The following is a 15091-nucleotide window of genomic DNA, read 5'->3' as shown; positions in this document are numbered from 1 at the left end:
TTTTTCCGTCGTTTCCTCCTGTAGCCAACATTTTCATCATTCCATTTATAATTTTTTTTTTCACACAAATTCATGCAAGCAGTTAATAAAGGAAGACTCCACTCATCCTCCTGCAACAAAATTGCACCCACAAGGACCATAACACCTAGCTAGCTTTTGGAATTAGTAAATACTGCTGCCTTTAAGAAGATTGCAAGCTACAAAAATTACAACTTAGATTGCTTAAAGCATTTCTCATTTAACAAATGCATATGGCAGTAGATAACACATTAAAGTGACTCAGAGAAGTGTAACAGAATAGTTCTAAAACCAACTACTCCGTCTTCTTGTTCTAACCATATTCTGAACTATAAAGTTTTTTAAGAACATATAGCAACAACCAATCAATTTTTTATCTTGTATGTTGGCCATGTAGCACAAGCAAAAGGTTTCAATCCTCAACAAGCTATGGCACCTCTACCAAGTCTAACACGAGTCCTTGGGACTTGTTTTCTTGTTGTTAACGGTCTTTCCTATGTAATTTGTAAATCTACTGTAAGGAACTACTACTCACTGTTTCTTGGTAGCACACGTTTACATAGAAAAATAGGAACAAACCATTCCAAGGTAGGTAACTAATTGGATGATAACAGATGCAGTAAATTAATACTTGTGAACAACCAACATACAGTAGATCCAGATTTATAAAATACCAAGTGCAATTTGTGTACTTCGTTCTTTTCATACAAACACAGAACCTAGAATTGGATGAAATTAGTTTGAGTCTATCATAGTCTCTAGTCTACACTGCAACATAGATTGTTACACATCTGACGTTTCCTTACTGCCTCTAGTGGTTTCGCATATGATCAAAGCTCAGAGGTTGCTGATAGAATGGAGCCTGCACAATCACAAATATTAAGTTCAATCCTGACAATTGAAGTTAAGAAAAGTTTGAATTCAGAGCCATGCATGAGCTCAGCTCAGTCCCATGCTGTGACAATAATTGGAGAGCTCATTTATCATAAGAGTATTACTATGGGGCCCAAAACCAATTACCAAACAATTCCCAGACTGACAAGGCAAAAGGTGCTGGTGCAATTAACGTGCGATAGGTGTCATGGACAGGAAGTTGGGCCATCCATGGGGCACCACACCATATATGGAACCAGTTTGATAAATGGTTTGGATCTCATAGCTTTTATTTTTAATACCATAATAAGCCTAAGCCAACTTCTGACAGCCCCAGCTTCACTTTATATATTCTTATGACATTGAACCAGAATGCATGATATAACAGAAAGTAAATATTGCTACAATAGTAGACTTCATAAATGACATACCATGTACTCGGCTATTTTCAACCAGTATTTTTTCCCAATTCTACTATCAGTTAACTTTATGAAGAAATTGGGACTCAAGTAGGCTGAACAACAACTAGACTGAGCTCAGTGGATGCAAAAAAGAGGTTTATGACTTGGCGATCCAAGAACTGAAAGCCCCAACTGGCCAAAACTATAGTCTGTGAAACGCTCAACTCACTTGTTGTTGATACCAATAATGACAGTAGATGGACCAGATAATCATATGCATGCTTACCTGGAAAATGCCATGTCTGAAATGTTCATAAGAGTGTGCATACATCATAGCAGGGGTAGGCCACTGCATATAGACCGGATCTCTGGGAGTTTGTTGGCATCCAACAGCACAATAAGCATTCAAATTTGAATCTGGTGGCCCATAGTTCATAGGAGTTTGATTCCTTGGAAATTGACCCAGCTGAGCAAAGCCTGCCTCGTAAGGAAAAAATGGAGCTGGAGGAACATTGCAAGCTGCCAAGCCGAAGGTCTGGCCAGGTGCAAGGCCCCTAACATACCTGCAAAAGTTACACAAAATTAACAGCATTATTTAATTCATAGATGATGACATAGATCATGGTGCAGTGCCTTGGATGACTAATGCAGTACCTGTCATATCTTCGATCATAATCTGGATCACTGCGATCCTTTTCCCTGTCCCTGAAAATGGCAACCCTGGGAGCACCAATTTTCATGCTGAGTTTTTCATGCTCATCAATAATAGTCTTGTAGCATTCCTGCTCGTCTTTACTTGCATTATGGTTTAATCCATCATTTGCAACTGGAGAAGATGGGCCTTCTGAGTCTGAACTGCTAGAACCACTGAAGATGCGGGCCCGTGCTTTATCATATTCCTCCTTCCTCTCTTCCACTGTTCTCACAAGATTTCTCTTGGTTTCTAGTTCACTAGCATCACCTAGGGAAACTTTGTTAGGCCTTTGACGAATAGCAATTTTAAAATGTTCAGTTTTCTCATTTTCAGTCTGTTTAGCTGGAATATATGATAAAGAGACAGCTGGAAATCTGCTTTCAGATGTTTTTCGTGCAATTATTCTGCCACCCGAACCATCTAAAGTGCTATCTGCTACCATTGTCTGGAGACCATAGTGTTGTGCAACACGATGAGCAGCACATCGAAGGTATGAAGTTGGGAAGTGCGGGAATTCAAACTGATGCAGATCAGAGTTCTGCATGAACCTCTGAATGTCCAACTCCATTCGTAGAACTATTACACAGACAACAGGAGATGCAACTATGTCAGAGCTTAAAAGTATATGCAAGACATGTTGACTCCTCATATCATCTTCTAACAATTTCTTCAATCATTGTGGAGAATTTTAAAAAATTGTTTTTCCACAGGTACAAATTCTCAGGCACAAAGGCATCAGCTCTCATTGAATATAAAAATACAATTTTGTGAGCCACAATTTTGAAGAATACCAGATTTATAGCTTCAATAGTGGCAAAGAGATCTATAATTTACTGCATGCAAGCTTAAACATATGAATGCATAGTATGGGGGGAACAAAAAAAAAGATGAAAACTTCTTTTTATCACGTTACTATTACTCAGGAAAACATGGGGATAAATGGTCTAGGTGAGCCAGATCAAGCTTGAGTTCCAATTTTACATGACCAGATTGAGTTTAATTCAAGCTTGCCCATTAAATATCAAGCATACCAACTCAAAGTAGGCTCACATGAGCTTGAATTTTGGATCACTGCAACATTGTCTTTCACAGTTTAATCCCAAGTCCACATTGCTTGCCTCTCTTATCCCAATCTCACATCTTAATCTATGTTCTGCAGCTCCTTCCAACAGAAGACCCACCAAGGCTGATGCTCCAGCAAAAAGTAGCATGCAATGGCCAAGGAGATATTTGAATGAGCTACAGAAACAGGCAGTAGCAAGAGGAACCTCAACCAAACTAAGCCTCCATAAAGGAGGCCACTGCTCTTAGTACTTGGAGTGCAGGAGAAGGCAGATATGGAGCAAAATGCCTTTCTTGAAAGTTTTGAGTGGGATGCCAGACTTCAAGATAAGGAAGACATGAAATGGATTTTGCCAAGGAGGAGGTTGAGCTAGATGCTGGAAGCTATGAATGGAACCAAGGGAAAGGTGCTACTGCCTTGAGTGCTTGACAAAGGAGAGAAGGGAAAGGTATAGCCTCATATCAATCTCAACAATTAGATCATAATTTAACAGCAACCGCGTCTCCTAGCAAGTAAACAGTGCACTCACTATGTTAAGATCTAACTGATGATTATGCAAATAAATAGTAAATGACGTAAATATGTAACCACCTATTTATATTGCAAGCAACAGTGATCTGGACCAGAATGAGTTGGGCCAAACCTGAATTCAGATTGTTTGTTTTTTGAGTTCGAAATCTTAAGCTCTTGTTCAGCTTGTTTACCAATCTTGTGAGACAACATAAAGCTAGAATTTGAGCAGAACAAGCAGTTCATAAATAGCTCTTTCACTTCACAGACCAACTTGGTAATCTTTAATACCAGTCAATCCATACAACAGCAACTATATATGATATAAGAATTGATCAATTGAAATGTCAACTAGACTTTGATGTGTTGTGCCATGTTATTATTCTAAATCTAAATAAACTTATCCGATTACGGTAGCACCAGCACAACAGCATGAAAAGAAAATTATCAGAGTAAAGAAGGAAATCAAGATATATTATGAGGAATTCTCTAAATAATTAGAAATTTCAGTATTAGTGTCCAACTCAGCAACTAAATGCAAGGGTACAATAATAATTTACAACCAACTTTGTCAGTCCACCTGGCAGCTCTCCAAGTCCATCTCTTCAGACCCCAAAGTAGCACCAAAGAATTCACCTTGCCACAAAGTTGTATGCACAAAAGACAAATATAACATGCCTTAAAGTCTCATCAAAGTGAACTTACTTACCTTTGATTGAAAATGTTGTTTGGTAAGAAGAAATGATACCATCTTGCTTGTTACTCCACTGATCCTGGCATAAACAATGCCTCTCAAAAGCCATCTTGCTGATCCTTGCACATGGTCATGCTTTTAAAATCATCAAATTTTAGCTCTATCAAACCCTTAGAAAAAGGGAAGTTGTTGTTGATGAATATTGATAAAATCAGGGTTGATCTAGTTTAGTGTTATCAGAAGACCTCATCAAATAATACATTTTCAATTATAATCAGGTCATTAAGCCAGAAGCAAGCCCAAATTGCATAATATGTCCGGTTAGGTATACACGTAAATCAGCCACTACTTAGGGACATTTTGGTCCACTTATTCTAATTAAGTGACCTGCCCGGTTTACTAATGAAAAATGAGTCGCATGGATCCCAGATTGAGACATTACGATACATCCTCTTGTCTACCCATCTCTTCTCTACTTATGCCGCCTCACTTCTTTCCTTTCTATCTCTTGTTCTTTCCTTGATCCATCTGCTGCTGTTCTCTCCCCCTCATGCTATTTTATGCTCTCTTTACTACATCTGCTGCCTAGCTGATACCGTTACAGTTGCTTCCCTTTTTCAACTGCATTCCATCTGAATCAAAAACTATCTCTTCAATAACCAAGCAATAATTCTCTCAGTTATTTCAGTAGTCAAATGCAAATGCATTCAAACTACAAAACTTTATATCCTTCTAGTTACATGAAAACTCCATTGATTCTTTATGCATGTTGACAGAAATTCTTACAACTTCAATCCAACAACTATGAAAGAACTCAGATCATCCCAAGTAGTTTAAAGTTTCTAGGGTCAAATTTTCAACAAAAAACAATGGGTTCCTAGTTTTTCTCAAACAGATGCTAAGTAATAACTATGAGTCATTTAAGTTAAATTTAACATAAGAAAAAAAATAGCTGTCTAATTCATGTAGTTTGGGCAACCTCAAGCTGAAATTAAATTGCATTGAAGCTTAATGCATTGTGTATATCATACGAGTACACTAAGTTTTGAGTAAAATAGCAAATATCACTCAGTCAAGCATTAGGCAACAAGATAAGTGCACGAGTATAAAATTAATCACATTTATCACCCTTCGAAGTAATAACAGCTCCCATATATGCACATGCATTTTTGGTTCTACATATTGCGATGCTGTTAGAAACTTTTATTGCACATTAGGATTGTATCGTACCTACCATAAAAATAAAGCTTAGTGAAAATAGCACAATAGCACACATTATATTATTAGAGCATTAGACAAATGAGTTTGAATCATATTTGATGGATTTTAGAAAACATTAAAAATATTTACTTGTCAAAAGGTAGTTTGATTGGTTTTGGCTGAAACTGATCTCAGGGATTTAGGTCATTTTTGGATTGGTCTTGGCCGATACTGATCCTTTTTTATTAAAATGGACTGGCTTCTGGCAGAACTTCCAACTTTGGTTGCAAGGAACAAGGGAAGCCCAATCTTGTCTTCACTGGTGGAGACATTCACCCACTAATCTCCTCCATTAGAAAAAAATGCTGTAATGTCTCAGTTTTTATTTCTTAAATCTTTTCATCATTAGGATTTTTTTTTTTTTCTTTTGAGTATATAAGGATTAGGGCTGAACTGGAGGAAATGGAGTGGAGGACAGACATCATAAGACCTTAGGTTTCAAGGGTTTGAGTTCAGGCCAAGATTGGGCCTAGCATTCCAATACTTACAGGCCCAAATTCCAAGTGGAATAATTTGGGGCAGCAATGGAAGGGGATGGCCCAACCTGAACCCAGCCCATTTCCAGCCCTAAATAAACAGTGTATTGTAGCTGGTTGTCAAAACAATCATTATGAATAATGTTGAATACACGTGCAAATGCTTGGATCAATCTAGTGATTGGCAACTTTAACAATTAGCCTTCAATGAACAAGAAAGAGAAATACGAATCTGCTAGCTACTTGGGCATGTTGTGTTACTATATAATATGTCATAGAGAAGTTATAGCCACAACGATTGACTGGCCTGATCCCAATTATATAGGACCAGCAATATGAATTCATATCACCATTCCATTTCCATATGGCCCACCAATGCCTAACACCTCCAGGCTCCATCAACACAGCTTTTCTCTCTAGCAATAATTTCTATTCAATCTTTATCGGGTATTTCCGCATTTTACATGACTCATTAGAAGAAATTCAAGCCCTTTCTTTTCCAGACCACCTTAAATCTTTGTTTTATGTTCTGTGGCATGCTATTTACCTTCTTCCAAAGTACTCAGTTTGTTAATATCCTTAGTTTTACCCTAAATGCATCTGAATGCTATCACCTTTAGGATGGTAGACTTATATGGCCCTTCTTCACTGTCCAACTGATTTGAGTTGTCAACAAGTATCTCATATATCTCCAGTTTCCGTGCTATCCTTTTTACAGCATTACTCTTAAACCGAACACTATCGCATTTTATGTTGAACTTTTATGGCCCTCTTCACTGCCCAATATTCTAATCTGTCTGCTAGTATCTTATTTCTCCATGATTCAGTAAAAGCAAAGGAACGACCATGGTCATAAGCTCTTCACAAGATAAACTTCCAGGTCTTGGTAGTTTGGAGCACAAACAGTTATGCAGGAGTATAGTAGCTGTAGTGAATATTTGGGGAAAGGGAGCACTTAGTAGATGTGTTACAATATGCTTAATTATTAAAACAATGCTGCTCTAGTGTACATGGTATCACAACTCAAAATTGACCCCAAAAATATAAAAAGATAATTTAATGAAAGCCATCTGATCTTGCATGGGAATATGAATAACCCAAACTTCAGCAGCATTGTACAAGTGGACCAACATGCTTAAGCATTTAAAAGAAAAGGAAACTACAACAAGAATGAGAAACCACAATATATGACATCCACTATTCCCCTTCCTGAGAAGGAGCCCTATGATTCCTCTGAGAATTCTTAAGCTTCAACTACCAACTGCACAAGATGCAGTAAGACACTAAAACAGAATTATGCATTCTGTTCTAAATGACACCACACAAAATGCTACTGCAGGAAATCTAAAGGACTTCCATGACAACTTTAACACCGCCCTCATTGATTTCAACTCATCTCTCCAGTAGTACTGTAAAGCAATCTACTGAACAAGACATCAAAGCTTTCTTAGAACATTTCAGGATATACACTTTTTTTGTTTAATGCACCCCTTCTTGGGCCAGCTCTGATCCTTTCTTTAAAAGACAAACAACAGAAGTGCACCAATAAAAAGCAGAGGTAACCTTTTCAATCTTAAATCAGATTGGGTTCAGAGACAACGATAGTCCTTTGTCTCACATGCTTCGGTGATGAGGTCTTGTCTTCTGATAAGCATGTCCACATTAACCCAAAAGGAAAATCACTCAAACTTTCTAGTTTTACTCCTTCCAAGAAAATCTGAAATCACAGATAGCTCGTAAGGCACAGCATATAAGATAATGAACAGCTGGAAATATGAGGCACAACTAGTTCTGTCACATCAATTAGTTGATAAACAATAAAGGGACTTTTGTAAACCGAAGGAAGAGGAAAACAAAGGGAACAGAAAGAAAGGCTGTTACAGAAGCATGGGTTGGGATATGATCTATTGGTTTTGAAGCAAAGAATCTTAGACTTGAAGCATCCATAGAATTCTATCTGATAATTTTTAAATTAAGAATGGTATTTCTCTCTTATCTTGAAAGTAATATAATAAGATATACACCAATCCAAGCTAGAAACAACATTAGCCAACCACAAACTGAGCAGATCCTCCTGACTTGCTGAGGAAACACTTCCCAGTAGGTGCTGGACTCATATCTGTAGACCTAGTGATATGGAATACACAAAAGAACTGGAGGCACAAATCTTGCTACCTGTACACTCCCTATTGAAAAAAAGGGGGAAGGATATTGAATATCCAAACAGCACAGCCATCAAAAATTGAGGATTCCTCTTACATCGACCGTCATTTATAGACACAAATACAACATCTTTCTATAATGTTTCAGTTACAGACTTATAAGACATTCTCAGACACTTTTCCACATGAAGAATCATGTCTAATGCCATAATAGAGAAGGACAGAATAACTATCAAAATATCCCAGATTAAATATCTACTAACCTAAGGCCCTGTTTGGAGGCTGGAAGATCCTGTCAGACAGATAATATCTATTTTTAGGTAACAGACCCAGTAATCCTAGAAAACGGGAATTACTTGTGTCATGGTTGCCTCCCATCTCTTCAAATCACTTCTCCCAATCTCTTCAAACCACTATTTCCACCATAATTTCGAAAGAGAAGGCCCAGCAGGAAATCTTATGCGTCCTGATAAGATCTTCTGGCATCCAAACAGCCCCTAAATTTGTAACTCTCTCACCAATCCATAAAATATTCACCTCTATGGACACGTCATCAACAAATAACATATCCTAATAGAACTGAAATCTCTTAGGAAACGTACTTTAACTTCACATTGGCATATTTTACCTTTACTTCCCTTTATAATTTACACAAAAACCTTAATTCATTTTAATAAAATCAGTGGTCAAGAATAGTTCCAAATAAGGTTTAGGCATTACGAGGAAACAGACTTACTGATACTGGCATTGTCACAAAAAAAAAAAAAAAAAGGAAGCTAAAATTAATATTTCCAACAACTAGCATATACTGGAAAAATTTAATGCCAGTCCCAAATATCAATCTTAATCTACTTCAATCAGATAGCTCACTTGTGTTGTGCAACTCCCGATAATAACAAATTAGGAAAGCTTAATTTCTGTCCAAACTTACCTCAAGCAATTTCATAATCAACCAGAAGCACGTACAGTGGGTTATTCGCGACATCAAGAATCATGCCAGTATCTTCAAATTCAGCTGGAAGACTAGGCCATCATTAATAACCACTTTGGCACCCTAGACAAAATAATATATAGATCTGTAGCCATCTATGGCAAAGCCATCCCCTCTGTTGATTCCTTAAATCCTAACTAAGATAACATCACCTTCCATATTTCTTGAAGGACCAGGGTCCCAAAACATTCAAGGTAATTGTAATTAATGAGTATTCTGGCACTACGTTGGTCATTTGAATAAGAAACAACCATTTCACTCAAAAACGAGTTTAGTATAACAGTCAAAATGGAAGAATGCTGTTGCTAAGAAATACCTAAGCTGATCATCAGATGAGTTTTGAATGACAGTCAAAATTGGAATTGCATTTTTGTCAAGAAAAAACCTAACAAATGCATGTAAGCACCTGATAATGATGGAAGTAATACAATGCAATATGGAAGAGGCATTAAGGTTGATAGCAATTTAACTCAAGATGCTTTCCGCAATTAAATAATCCTTCCAGTTTCACGTGAAGAGATGGAAATCTACAAGTTTGATTATTTTATTTCGCTTTTTGCTTTGGCCAGAGAAAATAAATTTCAGTTTCACAATTTTGAAAGATAGGGGTCTGGTTTAAATAGTTTCTGCCCCCAAAAAAAGGAGGAAAATATTTAAAAAGAATTTTAAAAAAAAAAGTTCAACTCTATGTGCACTATTTCAATGAGTTTGCATTGAAACTATATATATATAAATATGCATCTATACTACACATGTATAGATGTTGGTGCCCGTCAGAATAGATGTAACCAGAGAGTCCAGCATTAATAATCCGAGTCATTCGATGTGATCTACTATATATAAACTACTTGAAAATTGATAGTTTAAATAACATGAAATAATGCATATCTTTTGACCAAGGTTTTAAATCCCGTGGGATAAGATTGTTCCGGTTTCTCCATAGAAAAGAACGCCCGCTATCTTGCCCCATCCCAGTAGTAGTTCTGATTATGCATCTCGGTAGATATCCTCCATCTATCTCCCCTTCTTCTTTCCTTCCTTTCATTCTTTTTTTTTTCTTTTTCTTTCTTTTTTTTCTTTCTTTTTCTTCTACCTTCATTTCTTTTCTTCCTTTTTTTATCTCGTATCCCTTCCTTTATTTCTTTTTTCCTTTTCTTTTCTCTCTTTCCTTTCTTCCTTCTCTCCCTTTCTTTTTCTTCTCTCTTTTTTTCTTTTCTTCTTCTTCTTCTTCATTCCTTTAACTTTTCCTTTTCTTCATCTTTCCTTCCTCTCTCTTCTTCTATCCCCTCTTGAATGAGTTTCGGAGCCTGGAGCCCCTACCATCCTACTAGGATATAAAACCTTGCTTTGACCACTTGATGCATAAGATAGAGATCTCCAAATCACATGATTGTTTTCAGCAAGTAGTTTTGAGAAAGTAGCTCACTTGTAATGGCTTGAATCATTGGTGCCAGATCCCCTATCTTCAGGGCAGGACCAACTGAAATGGGACTAATATCCTTTCGAACTTATATTATCAATACTACATGTACATATGTATATTGTTAAGAATGTACATAGGTATGTATATGTAATAAAAATTAAGAAGTTAAAAATCAAGTTTCAGATCCTTTACATATAGCATAACATTTATTTGTTAACTTACAGTCCAGTAAAGCGAATTAAGGAGATTTGAGCCCTAGATAACCAAGTCCATGTCAAAAAAGGTTACTTCAGCAATTTTTTAGAAGTAAATATGCAAACAGTTTGAGTATGTCTGAAAATATGCAGAATTCAAGCTCTAACTTCAGAATATGCTTCTTGGAAGTTGAAGAATGATTGAATCAACATTAAAATAAATATTCCATTGTAAGTCAAATTCAGTCAAAAATCTGCAAACACCCTGATTTTCGCATATGTTCATACCACATGCTCTTGGTTTTCGAGTTTTGGCCAAAACTTCAAATCATTGAACTGTGTTCCTATGCAGTTGACCATGAGGGGGGACCCTAAAATGGCAAAACTAACTATCATATAATGGTACTTAATGCATAAGAACTGCTTCTTTTTATTAAAAAGTACTCAAAACCGCACACTACAATTCTTTTTCTTTTTCATCACTAAAAAGCCACTTATGCCGTTAGTTTGACCATCTTCCCTTCCATTACCGGGCTCCATCAAGCAACAACAAGAGATCAACTAACTAACTGGGAATTCCATATCAACATGTCATTAATCAAAACATTTTCCTTGAAATTACGCAATACTGCCAAGAACATTAAGAAATCAAACACAAGAAAATGTTAAACAGTGAATTAAACAACAGAAAAGAATGCATCCTCAAACAAATTCCAAATTTTTTAGGAGAGGAAATCAAGATCTAACCATCAGATACATATATCTATTAATAATATGAATACCAATCCCAAATTATATGAAAACTAAAACCGCATCACATCTAAACATTATACCAAATCTAAACAAATAAATCAACCGAAGAAGCTCAAAACCCGTCTCTAATCCATCAAAATCCTGCACAAAGACCGAACCCTAAAGGGAGAAATGCCTTCCAATCCAGCAATTCCAGCGCGAGAATTCTAAAGAACAAGAAGGAGATCGACAAAGAGAATAAGAGAGGGGAGGGCGCACCGGTGAGACGATGGCGAGGGTTCTCGAGGGCCTCCAAGAGGAATTGATCCACCTGCGAGAGACGCGCCTCGAACCCCGTCTCCTTCTGGGCGCAGGATAACGAGATCGGAGAAGACTCCATCGCTGCCGAGAAGAGAGAGGTAGAGATATAGAGAGAGGAGAGAGAGAGAGGGCGTGGATTTTTTCTTTCTCCGGCCTTTGTCTCTCCCTCCTCTCCCTTCTTCTTTTCCGACGTCGCTAGCCTCCTTTGGCCAAAGGAAGGGTCGAAGATGGAGAGGCGGCTGCATTTTTATTTGCCATCCGGCGGGAAGATCGCGGCCGTCCATGTACGGAGATGCTACCGGGGCGAGAATTTAGCGGTTAGATGGAAGTTGTTGTCGGATCAGCAACGTTAATATCGTGTATTTTCAGAGTTTCCGGGGATGATGTAACTTACTGGATAATATTCACCACGTGGAGAAATTATTAGTTAGAGCCATTTTATATCATGCATCTAGGTCATTTAATAAAAAATTAATATATAAATTTTTTTATTTAAAATAAAAAATAACAGCTAGCTAATTAAGTTAAAATTTTTTTTTTTTCATTCAAAATTTTCAAACAAACTTATATGACAGTGAATATTTTTTAATAATAAATAATATATTGATTTTTTATTAAATAATTTAAAATATATATAGTAGAACAGTTCTAATTAGTAATTTTCCTATCAAGTACGGATTGACAACAATTTTTTTAAAAAATAATTAAGTTCAAATTTGATATTTTGTAAAATATTTTTTGATAAAAATTAATTTGTTTATTATTGAGTGCTTGCTCAAATGATACTTCAGCAAGAAGGTAGAGTGGGCCTCTCTTGATTCTAAAAAAATAAAAAATAGAAAATAAAAATATTTGGTATTTAAAAATAGTTTATCTAAAGATATTATTTTAGAATGAATATAATAAAAAATTAAGTGACTATAGTTGGTAGGGTTGGAACTTGGTTGAGTCGAGTTTTCATGTAGCTTGGGTCTATCTCAAATCTTAAATTTTTTATAGGATCAGACCTAAGCTCGACTTAAGCTTGTCTCGAAGCCTAAATGGTCTTGAGCAAAGTTGAGCCAGAGTGGGTCCAAACGAGCCTAACAATGGTGAAGGAAAAAAATTGGGGAGGGCAAATCTCAATGGGATATAGTGGCATGTTGCATCACAATAGGACTGATCACCTACAAAAATTGCTTAAAACTGATATGATGAATTTGGTTCATTTCGATTTGATTTATTAGGATGATATTCAAAAATTTGGCTAAATAAGCTCTTATATAAGAAAAAATATTAAAAAATTTGCAAATGAAATATATATATATATATGTGTGTGTGTGTGTGTGTGTGTGTGTGGATGTACACACATACATGCACATATTGATTGGATTGGGTTGGGTAGATTTGAATTGATTTTTGGAAATTCAAATCAAAGCTGAATCAAATTTTTTTGGTTCCAAAATTTCTCAAATGGACACCAAATCAATATTTTTTAAAAAATGACATATCTAAACCAAACTAAAGAGACCAGTTTGGGCCAGATTTGCAGTTTATTTAGTTTTTTGCACAACCTTAGTTCTAGTCGAGTTGAGATAGAGAGGAGATCATGGTGGAGGATTGAGGGAAGAGGAAAGAGAGAGAGAGAGAGAGGAGTGGCGTAGAATGGGGGTTGGCGCTGTCGGGAGGAGAGGAGAGAGAGCATGATGGACACTAATTCAGTACAACATCATATTGCAATAGAAGAATAGAAATCATACAGCTTTTTTTCGATATCTTTTTGAAAAAAAATATAAATTACTTATATAACAACATAGAGTATTACCTACAGAGATGAGTTTAGGATACAAGGAGATTAAAGAAAATAGATTAAGATTTCTCTAAGCACTGCATAAAGTTCTCAAGCTCAAGAGGCCCTCCAAGATCTCCTCGGCAATCTCTGCATCTCTTTCTTCCTTGCTTCCTTCTCTCTTTTTCTCTCCTTTTGTAGATGGCACTAGAAGGCATTTGCTTCGATTCTCTAAGCAATATGAGAAAATTCATCTTCCTTTTCAAAGCATGAACCTCCCATTCCTATATATAAAGAGAGGAGCAGCCCCTAGGATAGAAACTCTAGGCCTTTGTGGTGCCAAACTAAGAAATCTTAGGCATTGGTGGTCCACTAGTATTTAACCCTAGCATATGATAGCAACCTAGGAAATCCTAGGTATGTAACCAATCACCTTAGGGTTTCACTATATGTCCGGTTATATGAAATGCTAATGTAGGACTAAATCCCATATTACTAGCCCAATAATTCTTATGCTAACCTATATGGTCTAATCCCTACCATCCAATTCGCCTACTCAATTAGACTAATTAAGCCTAAGTTTAGTGATGTCTTAAGAGAGATCTAAAAAAAGATTAAGGATGATGAATAAGTAGGGACCCTAAGATCAACTTGGATTTTCAATCTACCATATCCTATCTTACTCGACATTTATCGCAATAAAATAAAGTGGACCAACCTCCTTATATATAAGATGTATAATCGTGTTAATCCTTGGTACGTAGAATGAACAGAAAAGTCTCCCTTCATGCATAATAAATATTGTTGCAATGTACTTTCTCTATCTTTTTTATCCTTCATTGACTGTTAAGAAAATATTTGCACCATCAACTCAAAGCCAATCAAGTCATAGTCAATCAAAAACCTAAATTATGACATATGATAAAGCACCATTGCAAGTGAAATATCAGTTTTGAATAATATTCTATTGTATTTAAGATAAATACTAATTGTAATATAGAACTTATTTGATTAAAACATTACCTTGTAATAGGACTTCTATATTTAATGTGTCTCTGTTCTAATAGGGATAAAATATCATGGGTAGATTCCTTATTGAAATAATCCTTACGCATGCTCATGATAGGGCATGTACACCATTGCTTCTTATCAAGGATAAAATTCAGGGTATCAAATGTTGATATACGGGTTTAACCCCAAATGGTTGAACCAAATCCATGGTAGATATTCATGCCATTAGATCAATGGACCACTTGCATATCGTTCACATGAAATCAACATCTCCAACTTTGACAACGGACTCCAATAGATAATTTGGTGTCATTGACCATTCAGTATAAAATATACCTACCATACAAGTACAAAGTTAACTACTTAGATGGCTATAAGAAAATACTCACTCCAATCCATTATTAGATATTATATATGAAGACAACCTTACGAGTGCAATGCTACCTTAACCATAACTATGAATGATGTTCAATGTCCAGAATGATCTAATTCTTCTCATG

The 15091-nt window shown here is 36.2% G+C and overlaps 1 protein-coding gene across 1 annotated transcript; it reads right to left on the bottom strand.

Annotated features, from left to right (window-relative positions):
• Positions 1–665: 665 nt before the first annotated feature.
• LOC105032977 (uncharacterized) lies at positions 666–12042 on the bottom strand. The gene is made up of 4 exons (XM_010907584.3): positions 11771–12042; positions 1947–2562; positions 1579–1855; positions 666–880 (listed from the first exon to the last, which is right to left on the bottom strand). Exons 1-4 carry the CDS (start codon positions 11889–11891, stop codon positions 830–832), a joined length of 1065 nt encoding a protein of 354 aa, XP_010905886.1. The 5' UTR covers positions 11892–12042; the 3' UTR covers positions 666–829.
• Between the last annotated feature and the right edge of the window lie 3049 nt (positions 12043–15091).

This window comes from Elaeis guineensis, chromosome 1, assembly GCF_000442705.2.
Source record: "Elaeis guineensis isolate ETL-2024a chromosome 1, EG11, whole genome shotgun sequence".
Lineage (NCBI taxonomy): Eukaryota > Viridiplantae > Streptophyta > Magnoliopsida > Arecales > Arecaceae > Elaeis > Elaeis guineensis.
Note: the sequence above shows the minus strand (reverse complement) of the source record. Positions and strands in the feature narration are given on the sequence as shown.

Bases quoted from the DNA above. Each gene is read 5' to 3' on its own strand.
- LOC105032977 (XM_010907584.3), bottom strand. From the start codon at position 11,891: ATGGAGTCTTCTCCGATCTCGTTATCCTGCGCCCAGAAGGAGACGGGG. The intron at 2,563-11,770 runs GTGCGCCCTCCC...TCTGTGTAATAG, and splicing joins CCCTCGCCATCGTCTCACCG to TTCTACGAATGGAGTTGGAC. The intron at 1,856-1,946 runs GTACTGCATTAG...TAACTTTTGCAG, and splicing joins TATGATCGAAGATATGACAG to GTATGTTAGGGGCCTTGCAC.